The sequence below is a fragment of the Indicator indicator genome, chromosome 3 (genome assembly GCF_027791375.1).
Source record: "Indicator indicator isolate 239-I01 chromosome 3, UM_Iind_1.1, whole genome shotgun sequence".
NCBI classification, from domain to species: domain Eukaryota; kingdom Metazoa; phylum Chordata; class Aves; order Piciformes; family Indicatoridae; genus Indicator; species Indicator indicator.
In genome coordinates, this window is record NC_072012.1 from 5,464,061 (window position 1) to 5,485,466 (window position 21,406).

The window sequence follows — 21,406 nt, forward strand, 5'->3', positions numbered from 1 at the left end:
CTGCACTAGTGAACCATTTCCACATCCACATGACACAGATGAGTCCATGGGGATGCAGCAGATGGACACAAATACTTTCTAAACATTTGCATAGGGTTGTATTCATCTCAGAGTTCCTTAACATGATTTGACTCTGTTGTGGACAGGGCCTCACAAAGCAGAGCAACTGTTGGTGTTGCCTTCAGTCCACGAAAAGTCATCCAGAACCCGCTTTCCCGTGGGGAGCAGGTGTAGATATCACTTCCCTGGTTGCCTGCTCCAGCTGTTCAGCTGACAGCAGCCACCACTGAGGATGGTCACTGCATGTGGATCTCACCCTAAAAGTTTCCTGCCACGAGAGCCGGCATGATGCGTGCTGAGCTGCAGCATCACTCTGCTCTCTGCTAAGAGACCATCTGACATTTACCATTCGGTGACCTCTGCAAGCTCCGAAGTGCAGACTCAACCACAGTTGCCTAACCACACTGACATATAGAATTTCTAACTTTTGCTTTTCCTCACCACGTAGGGAGCTTAAACACCACAGCTTTAAACCACAGCACTCTGAAAAACAAAAACAGGAAGGCTGCCTGTGAAGCTGCTCCGTGCATGTTTTTCCTGAGGCTGTGCTCTCTGGGAGCAGGTTGGTGGAATCTTTCAATACAGAACACTGGCCAGATTCTCTCCTTCCTGCTTGCAGGTTAACTCTGGTATGTACAGTACGAAACACGTTCATGGTTAAGGGCTGTTGTCATCACAATCTGTGTAACAATAGGAGCAGCTGGAGACAAAACAACACATTATGGCTCAGAGTTATATTCAGTGGTCTCCTTTACCCTTACAAAGTTCCAGTGTAGCCAGGAAGAACACAAGGAGAGCCAAACACCATCTGTAGAGTTCAACAAGTGGCAATGCCATTGTTTCTTTTTCTTCAGGAGTATGTTAGTGTAGCTCTACAGTACTTAGAGCTGAACAGACTATTTCAGTTGGAAGGGGTCTACAGCTATCATCCAGTCCCAGCTGCCTGACCACTTTAGGGTTGCCCAAGCTACAGCATGTTAAAGGCCCTTGTTCCAGTTCCTCTTGAGCAGTGGCAGGCCTATTAGCATCAATCACCTCTCTAGGAAGCCTGTCCCAGTGTTCGATCCTCACAGTAAAGAAATGTTTCCTGCTGTCAGTTCTGAATCTCCCCTGACACAGTTTTGAACCATTCCCACATGTCATATCACTGGGTACCAGGAAGAAGAGATCAGCACCTCCCTCTCCACTTCATCTTCTCAGGAAGCTATAGAAAGCAAGGAGGTCACCTCTCAGCTTCCTCTTCTTCGAGCTAGCCAAGCCCAAAGTCCACAGTCTCTCCACGCAGCACATTATTTCCAGCCCCTTCACCAGCTTTGCTGTCCTCCTCTGGACACATTCAAGGATCTTCACATCCTTGCTTGTCAAAATCAAAGCTCACACACATCCCCAAAGGCTGTGCCACCAAACACAAGCAAACCACAACCATAGCTTCTGGGCTGAACCAGTTATTGACAGTGGCTGGCCTTAAATGTTGGGTCTGGGAAGAGAGCTCACAACTTCCCAGAGATGTGTGCCTGCTCTCATGCTGATGCATATTTCTCCTTCTCTCTTCCTTCTGTCACTTCCCAAATTCACACACATTTGGTGGAGAGGTTTTATTTCTGTTCCTTAGGGATACAGATCAAGAATCAGCAAGCTTTAAGCTTACTCATTTTACAGAGCTCAACAGCATCAGCCCACTTCCTTAGACAAGTGACACACACCAAAGGCTGCATCACACATCCACCAGGCATGCCAACAATGGAGAGGACACAAAACTTCACCAAAAAAAAAAAAAAAAAAAGGGTGAATCCCAGCCTGCCACTTGTTTAAGCAGTGCCACTTGGAGCAATCTCTTGCCTCTTCCATCTGTAAATAGCTCTTACAGATAGAGGAATTTGCCATGTGTTGTATTCACAAGTAGGCATCATTCAAGCCTTCTGCCCTTCTCTCAGAACATCTATGTGCATGAAGTAGGAAATCAGGGAAAAAAAGGAGAGGCCTCAAGACATAACATCATGGAGAAAGAAGTAGCACTATGCATTATAAAATGGATCAAGTTGGATGATGAAGCCATCTTCAAGTTGGCTTTGTAAAGAAAGTGCTAAACTCAGCAGCAAAGAGCAAAGGGATAAAAATTACTTCTAGAACTTGAAAATAAATTAATTCTCAACATTTAGACCTTTCCTACTGTGTCATTTCATTTAGACAGTGACCCTAAATGAGACTAACTGTCGGGACCAAGCCAATGTGCTGTAAGGAGACAAACATTATCACTTGTGTTTTGATGGGTTTCAAAGCACAGACAAAGCCTCACACCGCAGTCTTTGTGTACTGCTGGAGCCATCTCCTCACTGCCCAGCACAGAACTCGAATGACTGGGTGGGTAAACTTATCAGGCAATGAGGTAGTCCAAACATTCATTGTTAAAAACAGAACTACTATTGAAGCTCACTCATTTATTTCATCTGTCAGGGTTGATTAATCTCTAACAACATCATTCTTCTGCAGCTTTGGACACCTCAGAAACAGCCAGAACAGCTCCAATCAGGGCAGCAACCACACAAGATTTTTAACACTGAGGGCCAGAGATATTCAGGGAGAATTTCAGCCAGCCACACAATTCTCTGTACTGAAGATGATGTTTCTGTAAGACTGCATTTCAGACATTTCCTTAGATCACCACCAGCAAGCATCATCCCAACTAGCTAAAGGATCCAAAGCAGCTCCATTTCTACAGAAAGCTCTCTTGTGCTCAACTTGGTTTTGAGCTTGTTATGTGATCTTGTAAACCAAGTTTGTCATTTGGTTTTGGAGTTACTGATACCTTACTTGCTAGCAGGACAGCATACCTTCTCCTCAGCTGGCATGGATCACTGAGATCAGAAATCCTCTACTGGATATATCAACCACTGAAGCATGGGCAGAGCTGCAGCCCACTGAACTGGCTTGCCTTCACTCCAGATGTGTTCTTAAATGGTAGCACCACTAGTGTCCAATCAGCAGGAGGTGGGTTGTGGAGCAACCACTCCAATTACTGTGCAGGAACGAAGTTTTGAAGAGAGTATGGCTAGTAATAAATGTTATTGTCATCAAAGAACATCTCTCCTATCACCTATCCAGCACAATCAATTTCAGAACCTACTGTTTGTGTTACAGAATAAAAAAAAAAAAAAAGCCCTCAAAACCCTACAGCTGTAGACATGACATTTCATGGTTAATCATCAACACATCACCTTGAAAAGTTCAAGGAGTGTCCAGCTCGTGACTTTGTAACTCATAGTACTTGTTGAAGACAAAGAAAGCTTTGCCTTCTGGCAGCCTGACAAAGTCAAGCCTGAATTCACAAAAAAGTGCTCCATGTGAAGCTGTCATCATCATAAGACGCTATCAATAACTGACACCTGAAAGCCTTTTACTCCATCTTGCAGACTGAGAGGGTTCCCTGCACACACCACACACAAACCCCTCCCTGCCCCATGGCCGAGTTCTGCTCTTGTCTAATTCACAGACAGCTTTGTGACTCTAGGAAGAGGATTTGTCACATTAGTTATCAAGTGTATCTTATTCCCAAAGGAGATAAAACCACTTTCCATGATGTAGTTCACTCAAAAGCAGAGGGTGAGGGATGGGGAAATCTAACTGGTAGGTAACAGTATCTACATGGATAAACAGTTGAATTGCTTATTCCAGCAAGGTAAACAAGTGGAACACAAGTGAAACTTATAATAAGAAAAGCTAGATAATTCCCATCACAAATTCCAAGGCACACTAGGGCAGGAAGCACAAGAAGTGCAAAGCCAAAGCCATGCTGGTCTGGAAAGCTCACACACTGCAAGAAGAGCACACATGAAGACTTACCTGCTTGTCCTTCTGCTAAAAGACAACATAGACCATGCTAAGAACATAGAAACATAGAATGGTCCAGGCTGGAAGGGACCTCTGAAGGTCATCCAGTCCTACCTCCCCGCAGTCAGCAGAGACAACCTGTTCCAGTGTTCCACCACCCTCATAGTGAAGAGCTTCTTCCTGACATCCAATCTAAATCTGCCCTTCTCTAGTTTGAAGCCATTGTCCCTCATCCTGTCACTGCAGGCCTTTGCAAACAGTCTCTCTCCATCCTTCCTGTAGCCTCCTTTAGGTACTGGAAGGCTGCTATTAGGTCTCCCCAGAGCCTCTTCTTCTCCAGGCTGAACACCCCCAGCTCCCTCAGCCTGTCCTCCAAGCAGAGGTGCTCCAGCCCCCTGATCATTCTCATGGCCTTCCTCTGGACCTGCTCCACCAGCTCCATGTCCTTCCTATATTGAGTGCTCCAGATCTGTACACAGTACTCCAGGTGAGGTCTCACCAGAGCAGAGCAAAGTGGCAGAATCACCTCTCTTGATCTGCTGGCCAGGATGTGCTTGGCCTTCTGGGCTGCAAGCTCACACTGCCTGCTCATGTCCAGTTTCTCATCTACCATCACTCTCAAATCCTTTTCCACAGGGCTGCTTTCTAACACCTCATCCCCCAGTATGTATTGATAGTGAGGAGTGTTCTAGCCCAGGTGCATAACCTTGCACTTGCTCTTGTTGAACTTCATGAGGTTCACCTAGCACCCATGGATCTATCCATTTAGAATCATTCAGATTAGGAGAGTTTTACAGCTCAGGTTTAGAATTTGTAGAATTCTGAATCAATCTGTAAAACTCAGTCCCAGGATCTGCCAGCTGCCTTCCAAACAGGAACAAAGAGACCCAGACTATGAGCCACCCATGGCACAGCAGTGCTCCTCTTTCTATTTCTCTGCCTTCTTGCCTTCAACTTGGAACCAAATTTGCATTTTGGAGGAACAGGGACACACAGTTCAACAAAATCAAACTCATCACGGCTTCAAGTGCAGACAGTCCAGAAGCAGTACTTGTATTCAGTGACAGCTGCCCCTCACCATTAAATTCTCAATTACAAAAGTGTTGTTCCACTTACTGTGCCATATCAGAAACAGCTGGCAGTGGTGACTCTTCTGATACAAGGGCAATGTCATCAGCAAAGCTGCTGTCCCGGCACATTTCTTGGGTGTTTCCTTGTAAAAGTCCTTTCACTGTACAAAAAAAAAAGGGAAAGAAGCCACAATAGGTTAGGACAGCAATCCCTTCCCCTTGCTTCAGGTACTGCACAGCAGCTAAAGACATAATTCCAATATCAGGCACAGCTTTCTGCCACCTTCTGAAGTCCAATCTTGCTCTCCCCAAGGGAACTTCCAGAGCTCACTTAGACAGCAGTGCGCAGCCAGAAATCAAACTTCCCAAAAAGCACACAAAAAGGAACAACACTTTTTTAAATGCCAAGAAGCCACAAACTAAGCACTGAAGTAATTAATGCTAATGCTTTCATTCTGAGGAAATCTGGACCCTTAAAATACATTCAACGCATGGCAGTGATGCTTGCCAGAACTCAAACTCGAAGCTGCAAGGTCCAGCTACCAGATATGAGACGTTTTTAACAACTGCAACTCCGGCCAGAACTATCTTCCCTCTCCATATTTATTTTAAGCTTGTCTTTTTATAAGCTGACTTCTGTGAGAATGAGTGCCTGATTTTTGTTGTTGCAGAGTAGCAAGAAAGGGAGGTAAAGAAATTAGGAAGGGGAAAGAGAAGGCATCCTTCCTTCATACATGCTACTACTTAAGAAGATGCACCTATTCAGTTAGGGAATATTTTCTGAGCATAGGCACTTGGAAGGAACAAGTTCAAAACATAGTATATTTAATACCATGCCACATATCTACTTATAGGTATCTAAATTTCCTGTTGTTAGACACACAGTACACTTCTTGGACATTCCCATTCAATTTGATTTTGCTCTCAGAAGATCAGAAGCATCAGACCACAAGTCAAGGAAATGCTGATTTGCTAGCAGAACAGAAATACAAAGCATCAGCACAGGGTAACTGACAGACTGGAATGAATTTGTATAGGCTGCAAACCTATTGTTAAGTACACACCACAAGTGCCATGCACTGCTGCTGCACTTAGCCACATGTTCAGCTGCATGGGGTGTAGATGAACTTCAACATCTACTTTGCTGCGTATCTGATGTAAACAATCAGCACACCACATGCCCTGGTTTCTTGTACATGCTTTTGGTTAGATAAGCCTGCAGGCCAACTCACATACTGACCTGCACCCCACAGAACCCAGGCACTCGCTGCACACCCAATGGGACAACAGAGAAATGGAGATGGATACTAACATGTAACTCAAACTCATGAAGGTAGACAATCCTAGAAACCTTCATAGAATGGCTCAGGCTGAAGGGTCTTCAGAGCTCATCTCCTCCAACCTCCCCAACAAGGGCAGGAACACCTCTCAACTAGACTCAGCTGCTCAAGGCCTCATCCAGCCTGGCCTTCAACTCCCCAGGGAGAAGGCAGCCACAACCTCCCTGGGCAGCCTGTTCCAGACTCATACCTGAAGAACTTCTTCCTCAGATCCAGTCTAACCCTGCTGTCCCTCAAACCATACCTATCCTCATAGCAGAGCTGCTCCAGCCCTTGCATCATCTTTGTGGCCTCCTCTGGACTCACTCCAACAGCTCTGTGTCCTTCTGCTGAGGACACCAGAGCTGGAGGCAGGATTGGAGGTGGGGTCTCAGCAGAGCAGAGTCAAGGAGAAGAATCCCCTCTCTTGCCCTGCTGCCCACACTCGGAATGCAATGAAAGAACACCAAAAGATACTTTCTTTCGAATACATCCAAAGATGCTGTTACCTACTCAATTGCTGAACATGTTTCTAAGACCAAGCAAACAGAAAGATGCAACATATTTACAGAAAACAACACCAAACAAACCACCAAAAATTCTCTACAGCATCATAAAGGCTGCTTAAGAAAAAGTCCATTCAGCACAAAAATCAACTCTAAAGGGAACACGTTAGAATATTGAGCTCGATAATTTGTACAAAATAACTTGTGGAGCCAGCGAGCAAGCATCCAGTGAACCTGTGCAATGTTTGGCATTAAGTGACAGGCAGGATTGTTGATAGCCTCAGAAAAAGTGGCCAGGGACCAATTGTACACTGAGCTCTAAGTACCTCCTCATGCACAGATAGGACCTGTCAGGAGACAACTGGAGATTAATGAAGCATAGTAGAGGAGCATGCAGTGCTGGTGCCACTCATATCTGCTCAGATAGGGAGCTGTGATTTCCTCTGCACTCAGCACAGACCTTTTAAAAAGCATTAAGGAAGGATTTTCTTTGGCCAATTTAATCTGAGAAAATTAATTACTTTTAAATGTCTATTGATTGTGCTGTGATAAAAGCATTGATGAAAGGGACCTTAGAGCTGCCTTCCAAGAGCTGAAGGAATCCTACAGGAAGGCTGCAGAGGGACTTTTCCTGAGGGTATCTAGAGACAGGACAAGGGGGAATGGTTTGAAGCTGAGGAAGAGCAGGGTTAGACTGGAGCTGAGGAAGAAGTTCTTCAGTGTGAGGGTGGTGAGACTCTGGAACAGGCCGCCCAGGGAGGTTGTGGATGCCTACTCCTCCCTGAAGGTGTTGAAGGCCAGGTTGGATGAGGCCTTGAGCCTCTCCTAGTGGAGAGGTGTCCTGCTCATGGCAGGGAGCTTGGAGAAAATGAGCTCTGAGGTCCCCTCCAGTCTGAGCCATTCTAGGATTCTGTTAACTTAACTGAAGCCTCATCCTGTTTCTTTTGCTCATCTAACGCAATACTTGTGCCCACAGATATTTTGAACACATTTACCATCTGCACCTTGTGATTGTATTCAGATGTAAGCTTTAAATTCCAGATTAAATGGAGTCACTGATACTAATGCATTTGGATTTTTCAGGGTAGCAACATTTGATTGCTACTTAAGGTATTATGGAGAAACAAACATACAGAAAGAACTATCAAGGAAAACAAGACAAATAACTTGGAAAGGAAGCCTTCTCCACTGCTTGCCTCTTTTCTTAAGAACAAGAACCACCTGACCTTCAAATGAAACAATTAATTGCCAGTGAAATGTAATTTGGCAGCTTGTTAGTTCTGCTGGGAGAGCTCTTAACACATACAAACCCTCAGAATCACCCAGAGGGAACGCATCATGTAATGTAAATATACAGAGTTCCTTTCCATTAGGGGATTCAGAGCTGCCACTGCAGTAAAACTGTTTATTGTAAAAAGGAAGTTCAGTTCTAGTGTGGCTATCAAAGAAAATAAAGCACTCTGAAAACATTTTTATTTTTCATGACTCTTAATGGTCAAAGCACACCAATTGCAGTGACAGTAAAATTAGAAACAGCTTCTGAGTTCTTTCAGTGTTTTGACTCACCAGAATACCAGTTACTGGAATTGCAGTGAAATATGCCACCATTATTTGGTGCTCTAATGCAGTTCTTTGCATCACACAAATCCTTGAAGAATAATTTCCCACTCATTAGCAATTAATCACAACACACAACATTGTTACTAAGCTGACCACAAAAATGCTGTAAATTAAAATAAATCTTAGTACCAGAAGAAATAATTGCCAGATTTGTCCTAGGATTCATAGCAAACACAGCAAAATAATCTGTGGCTATTGACTGCACTAAATCCTAGAATGGCTCAGGTTGGAAGGGACCTCAGAGCTCATCTCCTCCAACCTCCCCATCAAGGGCAGGGACACCTCTCAACTAGACTCAGCTGCTCAAGGCCTCATCCAACCTGGTCTTCAACACTCCCAGGCAGGAGGCACCTACAACCTCCCTTGGGCAGCCTATTCCAGAGTCTCACCACCCTCAGACTGAAGAACTTCTTCCTCAGATCTAATCTAACCCTGCTCTCCCTCAGCTTCAAACCATTCCCCCTTGGCCTGTCTCTAGACACCCTCAGGAAAAGTCCCTCTGAAGCCTTCCTGTAGCATCTCTTCAGCTTTTGGAAGGCAACTCTAAGGTCCCCCCAGAGCCTTCTCTTCTCCAGGGGACACTTGCTAAATGCTGAATGTGAATATATTTTAAGTAGGGCAGGAATTTAAGTAAAAGTCTAGGTTACAGCTATTAATAAAGGAATTAAAAATAGTCATTATTATTTTCACCCAATACCCAATTGACTGACAGATCTTCAGATGATGGAATCTGAACTGTAACACCTTATGAGTACAGATCCTTCTTGGAAGAAGTTATCCTCCTAGAAATGTGGCAAATCAACTGATAACATTTTATTTCAATTCCTGGGGTCTTCAGCCATGTACATCAGAGCTGGTTCAGTATCTGTCCTCATTGGTAATGCTACGTTCCCACTACCTCATCCTGCTCACTCAGAACTCCTATTAGGAAGTATTTTTGAAGGTCCTCTTAGATTTCTTTTCATTACAAAGAAGATGCTGAGCTTTTGATGCTACAAATAAAGCATAACTTTAACCCAATTTTTTTTAGACTCCCAAATCCTAGCTTTAGAAGACTCAACCTAGTTGGTACTCTACTCTTTCTATAGCAATCAGAAGTTTCTAGCGCAAGGGAATGATGACTTTTGGAACTGAGATCTAACTCTAAGTTGAGACCTGCCCTCCGTCAGAGGCCTCAAGTCTTACGTTGCTGAGGACATCATGGAAATGCAAGTGAATTTGTCCTGTAGCTCTTGATTCTCCTCTGACAGCAGGCCATGACTGTGCTTGAACAATGGCAGTGAGAGGGAGAAGCACACTGACAGATTAAGGAGACACCCCAGCAGCTCCTCTTTCCTTCCACCAAAGCACCTGTGTGCAGGAGGGAGAGGGAGCTCACTCCTGAGCACGCCTTGCACTTCTCACTTCGACTGAGCCCCTCCACCCATAAAATATATCTCCATGGAGCAGAGAGTGTTCCTCTTGAAGAGATGTGCAGCTGAAAGATAGCTCCAGGACCTGAGACTGCTGGCTACAAGGGTCAGTACCTTGTGACCTGGCTGTGGCTTCTGCCAGACCCAAAGAGCAGTCTGGATGAAAGCTGAACCTGAGAAGTGACTGGGCTGAGGGCAGCATCTTTCAGAGGAAGCAGACACTGCACAAATAACAACAGCTATGTCTACTCTCACCCTATCAGTCCCTTATAAGGCTTTGGTTCATTCCAGCTTCCTTCAGCTGCATTACTGCGGCCTGAGACACAAATTCATCTCTGGCACGTGTGAAGGTGGCTCGCTTCCAAATCTTAATGACATTAATCTCATGACTCATCAGGGCCATCAGTCTCTCATATACACACAGCTACAGATGAACTCTAACAGAGTCAGCAAGGGGGAAAAACTTCCATGATACTCTCTTGATCCCCTACCAAAATATTTTCTTTTAACCCCCCAAAAAAGCAAGAACAATTTGTTTCAGACACAGCGTCAGGAGGATAGAAACTGCAAATGTGATTAGGAAGTTGTAGTGCTTTTATACCCTCCTATAGGTGGGGTGTAGCAGAGGGTGGTGTGCTGCCAGTGCATTGGCCTTCCCATGGTGCTGTTGCAGTGGTTTTCAAGAGGAAATTCCCACCTACACAAAAATTCCCTGCTTTCATTTCAAGCCATCTGCCAAGCCAGCAGCTCTCCTCCAGAGCTATGAAACCTATCACCTTGTCTATTCAAGCCCAGGCATTGTCACACCTTGCTTGAGACAATAGAGTCATTATGGGCCCTGCCACACGCATTGCTTTGAGACAAGAGGAAACTGGGTTATCACAGAAGGGTAGCAGGATTCCCTGGTCATTCCCATGCAGACACACACATACCATCCTGGAGCGGTTTGCATTTTGAATAACTTCACAGAATCACAGGGGCTGGAAAAGACCTCCAGAGATCATCCAGTCCAACACCCCTGCCAGAGCATGTTCACCTAGAGCAGATCACACAGGAACTCATCCAGGCAGGTCTTGAATACCTCCATAGAGGAAGACTCCACAACCCTCCTGGGCAGCCTGTTCCAGTGTTCTGTCACCCTCACAGAGACATAATTCTTCCTCCTGTTTCCATGGAACTTCCTATGCCTCGACTTCCACCCATTGCCCCTTGTCCTGCCATTGAGCATCACTGAGCAGAGCCTGGCTCCATCCTCTCGGCATTCACTCTTTACATATTTACCAACATGAATGAGGTCACCCCTCAGTTTTCTCCAAGCTACAGAGCCTCAGCTCCCTCAGTCTCTCCTCCTAAGGAAGATGTTCCACTCCATCGTTTTCGTGGTTCTGCACTAGACTCTCTCAAGCAGTTCCCTGAGGTCCTTCCTGAACTGAGGAACCCAGAACTGGACACAATATTCCAGATGTGGCCTCACCAGGGCAGAGTAGAGAGGGAGAACCTCTCTCGACCTCCTGACCACAGCCCTTCTAATACAACACAGGATTCCATTGGCCACCTTGGCACAATAGCACATTGCTGACTCACGGTCAACCTTCCATTCACTAGGACCCCCAGGTCCTTTTCCCCTTCACTGCTCTCCAGAAAGAGAAAAAAGCAGCTGGATTTTCCTAACATCAGATAAGAGCAGATCAGGACAAAGAACTCTATTATGCACTGCCTTGTCTCCAGAGGTGAGGAGCAGACAGGACAGAACAAATACACAGTGCTAGCTCCACAGAGAACTTCCTGTGCTCTGCAGCCCTGGGACTTTCCAAGTTGGAGGTAGTATCCAAAAACTCTAGACGACTCTTTAGATTCAGGGGATTTGTTCACACAGAGCTGACAATACAGCAAAATCTTTCTACACTGACTTTTAGTACAGATCTGAATGCACACTTGCCCTGTGAATGGAAAATTCATGCAGTGGCTTCAAACTCTGAATACTTCAGTGGGGAAGACGCACAGTGCCAGTGGAGCATCACCTCACACCCTAGAAAGGAAGGCTGTAAGGGAAATGAACTTTCAGAAGTATTAAAGACTCTGGGAATAACAAAGGCATAGCCCAAAAAGCAAAGTACTTCTTTGGAGAAAATAATGTGAAGGCTCTTAATGCAGTCTTAAAGCATTAAGTCCCAAGATCTTTAAAAAAGTAATTTCTTGCAAAAGCCATCACTATCTTCAAGTAGATCTGTCAGCTAAAATTGATACCATCCATACCACGCAGGACTGGGCCCTACTGGTTCATGAATGTGGTTTTACCTTATTAGAAGCACTGCAAGCACAGAACTTGATTTCAGAATGCCAGAACTTGATATTCATTTGTATTGCAGTTGCTTAATGAAAATGTTTATTGATCTCTCTGACAATTAAAGATATTTAAACTGTGACAGCGTCCAAAGACCCAGTCAGGGTTCACTCTCTATTGTGATCTTGGCTAAGAAGGCCAATGGGTGCATTAAGAGTGTGTCCAGCAAATAGAGGGAGGTTCTCCTCCCCCTCTACTCTGCCCTGGTGAGGCCTCACCTGGAATATTGCATCCAGTTCTGGGCTCCCCAGTTCAAGAGGGTCAGGAATCTACTTGAAAGAGTCCAATGGAGGGCTACAAGGATGATTAAGGGACAGGAGCACTGCCTTATAAGGAAAGGCTGGGAGACCTGGGGCTGTTTAGTCTGGGGAGGAGAAGACTGAGAGGGGATCTAATCAATGTCTATAAATACCTGAGGGCTGGGTGTCAGGAACCAAGAGACAGCCTCTGCTCACTTGTGCCCTGGGACAGGACAAGGGGCAATGGATTCAAACTATGGCACAGGATGTTCCACCTCAAGGTGAGGAAGAACTTCTTTCCTGTAAGGGTCACAAAGCACCAAAACAGGCTGCCCAGAGAGGTTTTGGAGTCTCCTTCTTTGGAGACTTTCAAGCCCTATCTGGATGCGTTCCTGTGTGATCCTGCACTAGATTCTATGGTCCTGCTCTAGCAGGGGGGGGTTGGACTTGAAGATCTCCAGAGGTCCCTTCCAACTCCTAACATCCTGTGATCTCCCAGAGATACTATTTCTCCAGCAAGAAAAAGCAAAATCCCATTTACTAGTGACAATGTGTTATTCTAAGACCAGCTTGCACATACTGCCTGCTTATCAGGGTGTAAATTTCAAGCTGCTGGGTCCCCATATACACCAAAATCCAGTGCCTGCCTGCCTGCCCTCTCTTGTACAAGGTTACTGAAATAGCAGCCAGCCTGAACCCTTCAAACAAACAGCAAAAGAAACTTGTAGGCTTCCATCTAGAGATGCCAACACATGCTTGTTTCATGATGGCTCACTCAGCACAAACTCATCTAGGATAGACTCGGGGCAAGCTGACCTGAAATGGATCTTAATTGAGTTAGTACAACCAGGTCTAGAGTATCCTATTGCCATGGTCTGATTCACTCCATTAAAAACAGAATGAATGAGCCACAAGTAACAAATACTGGCATTATGCTGCTCAAAACATTTCTGCAAACTGGAGTCAAGTTCTGAGAGCTCAGCACAATCTAATACCAAAGAGCACACAGATGGAGCCAAAGGGGCACTTTGAATCTGCCTCCCAGGGAGGCTTGTGTGCAAGCTGGGGCTGCTGGGATAAGTTGTCACAATTGTATTACAGATGCTCTCCCCATAGTTCACCTCATTCAAAGATGAAAAATATAGATAGAATATTTTCCTTTTTACAGAGAACTTTTTTTAATTCCATGTCAGCTGTACAAAATTCTCTTGGTGGTAAGACCATAGGAAGAATGAAAAGGAGGAAAACCAGGAAGCTTTTTCCTTGATGGTGGATTGCAGCTACTGGAAGATGCTCAGTACAAAAGCAATACATGAAAATAATAATGTAATTTAGAAATCCATCAGTGCTGCTTTCTATTTCCAAGTTAGGTACTTCTCTGCTGTGTTGGGCAGCACTGCTAACATCTGTATTTTTTTCAGGCATTGGAATGTGCTGCCCAGGGAAGTGGTGGAGTCACCAACCCTGGACGTGTTTAAAGGTGGATTGGATGTGGTGCTTGGGGATATGGTTTAGGGGTGAACCTTGCAGAGAAGGGTTGTCGGTTGGAGTTGGTGATTCTGAGGGTCTTTTCCAACCTGAATATTTCTGTGATAACAAAAGACAGGAGAGTGAATAGAGGAGTCTTACCCACATCAGCAGGGAAGGAAATGAAGAGAAAACCCTGAGAGAGGGCACATCAGGAAGGAAGGGATGTCCAAAGTAATTCATCAACCTCCCCCCCCCCCCCCCCTCACCTCAGAGGAATTCGCATATAAGATATTGCCAAGTGGCTAAAACTTTCTCTACAGCACACTGAGAAGGAAGAGCTTTTCCTACAGGTACATATCCTAACTTGTTGTTTCCAAAAAGGGGTTCATTTAAATACAGATATTCTCCTGCAAGTTACATTGAAAAAGAGGAGATATTCCAGTTCTGGCATCTTCCTTGTAAAGAAATAAGGTACCATCACATCAAACACTCTCTAAATGCAACAGTTCTTTATCTCTCTCCCACTGAGTGGCTTTTTAAACAATGGTTAGCACTTTATCCACTGTTCCTGTCCAATTCAGTGATGCCTTTATTTAACAGAACAGGCACCTGGAAAACTGATATCAATAGCTCACTGTAAAAGTCCAAAACCCCAGTTTTGCAAGAAATACTAAGAATTTCAGAGAAAAAAATTAAAACAAAAAAAAAAGTGTCAAGGCCAAACTCTCATCAGTTGTAGTCAAGCAATGCCAGAGAGTTCAGAATTTGGTGCAGTTTTAGCTAACACAAGTACAAAGTCTCTCCCTTGGAAACGTATTAACTCTGATCAATAGACAAGCAGCATGAAATCAGCCTATACATAACACTGCAAATGTTTGCTCCTGAGGACATCACTGCAGTTTCCTCTTTTCTTTCCAAAAGACAACAATATTGCAGAAGATTGTTAAGCCTAGCAGGCTAATGCTGAAGGTGCACCAGGTGGATGCACACATGAGATTACTGGACACTCCCTACTCAAAGGGAATCAGTTCCAGATGTTTTCCACTGATCAAATTCAGCCCAAGCAAGGTTAAGCAAATGACAAGCAGCTGCTTTTATTCTCACTACCTCTAACTGGCAGACAAACAGTGCATAACCAACTTCCCTAGCTTTTCATGATGTGGACAGCCTTCAGAGCAACTGATTGTTTTCACCTCCAGTTTGTCAGATCTGATGCAGATCAGAATTAACAGGAAGAAGCTCAACAATTTAAAAAGTTTAAAAAAAAAAAAAACAAATCTCTTTGGAATGTCTCAGTTAGATACATCCCTAAGGCACAGCCACTCTCACTGCATGCACTGCTTTCTATTGGAGTAAGTAGAAATAACCCAGAAAACAGTAAAGTGTCACTGGACCAGACCATGACTCAGGGCAATTTTGGCATCACTCCAATAACCCATCACTCCTTTTTCCAACAGGACCGCAAAGTGCTTTGCTTTCAGGTTCCCCATTCCTGAGAACACCAGAAAGGCAGACTCAGACCACCTTAGACAGCTACAGATGCAGCAGCTAGAAATGCAGAATTGTTCAAGTGTGAAGATTCACAATGTAATACAGAGGGAATTCTACCCCTTTATTCTGCTCTGCTGAGATCCCACCTTGAATACTGCATCCAGTTCTGGTGTTCCCAGCATTAAGAAGGGCCCACAGCTGTTGGAGTGAGTCCAGAGGAGAACCATAAAGATGATCCAAGGGCTGGAGCACCTCTGCTATGAGGACAGGCTGAGGGAGGCCACAGGCAGGGACACCTCTCAACTAGACTCATCCAACCTGGCCTTCAACATCCCCAGGCAGGAGACATCCACAACTTCCCTGGACAGCCTATTGCAGAGTCTCAGCACCCTCAGACTGAAGAACTTCCTCAGATCCAGTCTAACCCTGCTCTCCCTCAGCTTCAAACCATTCCCCCTTGTCCTGTCTCCTGTCCCTCTTGTCCCCTGTCATGAAAAGTCCCTCTACTGCCTTCCTGGAGGATCCCTTCAGGTACTGGAAGGCAGTTCTAAGGTCCCCCCAGAGTATTCTCCAGGCTGAACAACCCCAGCTCCCAATTTAAAAAGCCTTTTTTTAACATGATGCCCTGGACTTCCAAAATAATACTTTGTCATTTCTCATCAGAAAGAGCAAACTTTGTGGCTAATTCTGGATTAAATCACCTCTTATGTTCCCCCTAGAGCACACATTGTATTTTCTGCAAATCCCAGCCTCTTTTCTTGCAAAAGCTGACATTGCTGCTGGCCACTCTCCATTGTTTATGCTCACAATGATTAAACATGCAGGCTGCTGTTCCCTATTACTGTGACTAATGGCATTCTTCACTTCTGCAATGCTGTGTCAGACTAAAAACACTCTACAAACAATTCACAGAATCACAGAAACATTCATTCAGGTGGGAAAAGACCCTCAGGATCACCAAGTCCAACCCAGAACCCTACTCTACCAGGGTCACCCCTAAACCATAGCCCCAAGCACCACATCCAAACTACCTTTAAACACAGCCAGGTTGGTGACTCAACCACCTCCTTGGGCAGCACATTCCAATCCCTGACCACTCTTTCCATGAAAAAATTTTCCTAATGTCCAGTCTGAACCTACCCAGTCACAGCTTGAGGCCATTGCCTCTTGTTCTATCACTAATTACCTGTGAGAAGAGACCAGCACCAACCTCTCCACAATGTCCTTTCAGGGAGTTCCAGACAGCAATGAGGTCTCCCCTCAGCCTCTTCTTTTCCAAACTAAACATCCCCAAGCTCCCTCAGTCACTCCTCATTACATTTTTTCTCCAGGCCCTTCCCCAGCTTCCTTGCCCTCCTCTGCACTCACTCCAGCACCTCCACCTTTCTCCTGTATTGAGGTGCCCAGAACTAGACACAATACTCGAGGTGTGGCCTCACCACAGCTGAGTACAAGGGGACAACTAGGGCTCCCAAGTATCTCTGTGACAGGACAGAGGAGCCACTGAAGCACAGGCTCTCAGGGTCACAGCAAATCGCTAACAGCTAGGAACAGAATGCATGAACACTGACTCATGCAGTGCTCCCTCTTCACAGGAGCCTCAACCCCAAAAGAGGATTTTCATTGCAGTCCAGCAGCCGAGCACTACATGCCAGAGCTTCATCATTCTCCAGTACCTGAAGGAAGGCTATAAATACGAGGAGTACGAGGAGGTAGAGGGGTTTAGGGAGAAATATGTCAGCATGCCAGGAACTCCAAAAACAAACAGAAGAGCATAGTGATAAATATGGGATTTTAGCTTTGTCCCAGCAGACATTTATCACTCAGAGTCTTGTGACTTTGCCAAATCTGACAACGACGAGTTGTGCATGCAGCCTGCAATCACAGACCCAGCCATCTGCTGAAGATGTTCCAGGAGGCTGACCTTCAAGCTCCAAAAACTTGCACTTTCACAGTTTTTTTTTTTCCTCTCCCTAATAAAAAGCATAATCATAGAATTGTTTGGGTTGGAAAAACCCCATAAAGTCATCAAGTCCATGGCCATCAAACCATGTTCCCAAGCCCCATGGCCACAGGTTTCTTGAACATCTCCAGGGATGGTGACACCACCACCTCCCTGGGCAGCCTGTTTCATTCCCTGGCCACTCTCATAGCAAAGAATTTTTTTCCCTAATACCCAACCTCTCCTTCTATCACCTGATACTAGGGAAAAAAAAAAAAGAGACAAACACCCACCTCACTGCAAGCTCCTTTCAGAAGGCGGCACGTGTAACTCAAATGTTATTTATCTTTCTATTTTCTTTTAATCAGGTTGGAAAAGACCTCAGAGATCATCAAGGCCAACTGATCACCTAATACTTAACATCTCATGACAACTAAACCATGGCTCCCAGTGCTACATCCAATCTTTTTTTTTTTTTTTTTTTTTTTAAACACTTCCAGGGACAGTGACTCCACCACCTCCTTGGGCAGCCGATTCCAAGGGACAATTACTCTTTCTGTGAAGAACTTTCTACTCACCTTGAGCCTAGACTTCCCCTGGTGCAGCTTGAGATCATGTCTTCTTGTTCTCTCACTGGTTGCCTGGGAGAAGAGACCAATCCCCACCTGGCTCCAACCACCTTTCCGGCAGTTATAGAGAGCAATGAGGTCACCCCTGAGCCTCCTCTTCTCCAGGCTAAACACCCCCAGCTCCCTCAACCTCTCCTTATAGGGCTTGTACTCAAGACTTCTCCCCAGCCTTGTTGCCCTTCTCTGGACATGGTTCAAGTATCTCAATGTCCTTCTTAAATTGAGGAGCCCAGAGCTGGACACAGGACTCCAGGTGTGGTCTAACCAGTGTTGAGTACAGGGCAGAATGACTTCCCTGCTCCTGCTGGTCACAATATTTCTGATGCAGGCCAGAATGCCTTTGACCTTCTTGGCCACCTGGGCACACTGCTGGCTCATGTTCAGCTGCTGTCAACCAGTACCCCCAGGTCCCTTTCAGCCTGGCTGCTCTCCAGCCATTTTGATCCCAGCCTGGCTTAGTGTTTATGACCTGGCCCTTACTCCTGCTTTCATAAGTTAGCACCATACTGATTCTGTAGTGCCTCCTTTAAATCATACAAGAACATGCAAGGAAGCTCTTATTGTGGAATAGTTTTGGCCTTTCCATTCCTGTAATTATGGCCAAGTTCTCAGGGTTCCAGAGCATTCTGTTAGTCACATCTGAAATCTCTGACTTAGTGACAGCACTAAGTCAGGAACTGTTTTCCTATCAGGCTATCAAGTGGTTGTTTGAAGAGCCCATGGTTTATGGTATGTAAAGATTTACTGTCTAGGTTGTGTACTCTTCAACATAAACATGGGGTTCATTGCACATACAAAGCTGTATCAGAGAGCCTAAAGTTAATCATATCCACAGGCTTTAAAAGGCTTCCTTCTCACAACCATCTTGCCAGAGAAAAGGCACATATTTTGGCTTGGGAGGCAATCTGCTAGAGAGCAGCCCTGTGGAGAAGGACCTGGGAGTCCTGGTGGACAGCAAGTTCTCCATGGGTCAGCAGCAATGTGCCCCTGTGCACTTGACCTTGCTGGGACTCCATGACAGCACTTTTTCTTACTGACATTTCAACCAAGAGCTTAATAAAAAGCAGAATGTCCAAAACAAAGCAGCATCTTGGATCAGCAGTGAAAATCAGCCAGCTCCCAGGTTCAAATACAAGAGCCACTACAGCAACACATAGGATTTTAAATAAGGCAAGAAAAATCCCCACTGATCAAAACCTCTTGGCAGACACTAGGCATAAAAATACTGATCCGTCCGTATCACAATGTATTTGTGCAATCCAAGATCTTTTTCCAGATTAATTTTCCTTCCTTTATGCTCCCTGTGAGATAAAGTTTAAAGGTGAGGTAAATCTGAGAAAGTTTTCTATCTACCTCTGAGACAAAAAAATAAAATTGGATTTAACAATATATCCAACACTTTAATTGAGTTAATTTTGGTAACAAAGCTCTTTGGGTGTTTACCTCATATCAAACTAAATGTTTTCTTTAATTTGTGTCCTCCTGATTTTGTGATGTCATTGTCTGTAGTTTCAGGCATCTGGCTTTACTAAGTGGCTCCAAATTATTTCTTCAAGCAACTTTTCACAGCATCACAGTACATTAGAGGTTGGAAGGGACCTCCAGATATCAAGTCCAACCGTCCTGTCAGAGCAGGGTAGTCTGCATAGGAATGCATCCAGGTGGGTTTTGAAAGTCTCCACAACCTCTCTGGGCAGCCTGTTCCAGTGCTCCCTTACCCTCTCCTCATGTTGAGGTGAAATCTTCTATGTTCAAGCTTGTACCTGTTGTTCCTTGGCTTATTCCTGTACACCACCAAAAAGAGCCTGGCCCCCTCCACTTGACGCCCACCCCTCAGATATTTATAGACATTGATCAGATCCCCTCTCAGTCTTCTCTTCTCCAGACTAAACAGCCCCAGGGCTCTCAGTCTCTCTTCAGAGGGGAGATGCTCAAGTCCCCTAACCATCCTCATGGCTCTCCCTTGGACTCTCTCCAGCAGGTCTCTGTCTCTCTTGAACCAGGAAGCCCAAAACTGGACACAGTATTCCAAGTGTGGTCTCACCAGGGCAGAGAAGAACCTCCCTAGCCCTGCTGGCCACACTTTTCTTGATGCACCCCAGGATCCCATTGGCTCCCTTGGCTACAAGAGCACATTGCTGTCCCATGCAAAACTTGCTGCCCACCAGCACTCCAAAGTCTTTCTCCATGGAGCTGCCCTCCACCAGGGCAGCCCCTAACCTGTCCTGGTGCCTGCTGTTATTCCTCCCCAGATGCAGGACCCTGCACTTGTCCTTACTGAAATTAATAAGGTTTGCCTACGCTGAGCTCTCAGCCTGTCCAGCTCTCATTGGATCCTGTCCAGCTCTCGTTGGATGACAGCACAGCCTGACAGCCCCCCCCCCAGTTTTGTATCATAGGGGAACTTGCAGAGGGTACTCTCAATCCCCTCATCCAGGTTGTTGATGAAGATATTGAACAAAACTGGACCCAGTACTGATCCCTGGGGTACATCACTGGCAACAGGCCTCCAAGCTGACTCTGTGCACTGATGACAACCCTCTGAACTCTGTTGTTGAGCCAGTCTGCAATCCACCTCATAGACCAACCATCAAAGCCACATTTCCTGAGCTTTTCTATGAGGCTCTTCTCCTTTCATTAGTTCAATTCACTTTAACATTGCCTCTTAAAAAATGAAGATACATAACAGTAAATTACCTCCTGGGTCATCACTGTAGAAGGACACAGCTTTTTTGTCTTCATGCATGTGATGAATGACCTGTGGAGCTGCCATGGCATTATCTGCTGGCTTCACTGCAGGGGCAGAGCCATTCCTACAGCCTAGCTTCCCTTTGTTTTTGTATCTTCTGGCCTGTGATGGTAGAAAAGGAATATGTGAAAGGACTATGAAAACCAGGGAAGCACACATGTGAAGTTCACTATACAGGAAGGGCATTCCAGGGTAGGTTTGGGTGTGGGTCGGTTTTGGGGTTATTTTTTGTTGTTTTTATTTATTAAAAAAAGCAACTGAAATGTAGTGAAAGTGTTACTCTTCGTTAATATTTTCACAGCAGCTTGTTCTGAGCTATCAACTTAAATTGGGTAAGAATTTGATTCTCGGGACAGAGATGCCCAGCACATTCTGAAAATCAGGTTGCAAGGAAAAGTTATCATAGAATTGTTAGGGTTGGAAGGGACCTCAAGGATCACCTAGTTCCAACCCCCCTGCCATGGGCAGGGACACCTCACACTAGACCAGGTTGCTCAGAGTCACATCAAGTACAGCCTTGAAAACCTCCAGGGATGAGGCTTCCACCACCTCCCTGGGCAACCTGGTCCAGTGTCTCACCACCCTCATGGGGAAGAATTTCTTCCTAACTTCCAATCTGAATCTACCTCAGACTGGGTCCAAACACCTGGAACTCAAAACCTCAAGGCTGTGACAGCTCTCCAAAGCTCTGCTTACCCAGAGACCTCGAATCCTGAGCAGGATGACA

At 45.3% G+C, this 21,406-nt stretch overlaps 1 protein-coding gene across 1 annotated transcript in view; it reads right to left on the reverse strand.

Annotated features, from left to right (window-relative positions):
• Positions 1-21,406, reverse strand: part of LOC128981000 (potassium voltage-gated channel subfamily KQT member 1-like) — a 354,965-nt gene that overhangs the window by 296,989 nt on the left and 36,570 nt on the right. The window contains exons 10-11 of the mRNA XM_054399631.1: positions 20,628-20,781; positions 5,005-5,119 (exon numbers count right to left, since the gene is read on the reverse strand). Coding sequence (XP_054255606.1) covers positions 5,005-5,119; positions 20,628-20,781 — 269 coding nt within the window. The remainder of the gene's footprint in view (positions 1-5,004; positions 5,120-20,627; positions 20,782-21,406) is intronic.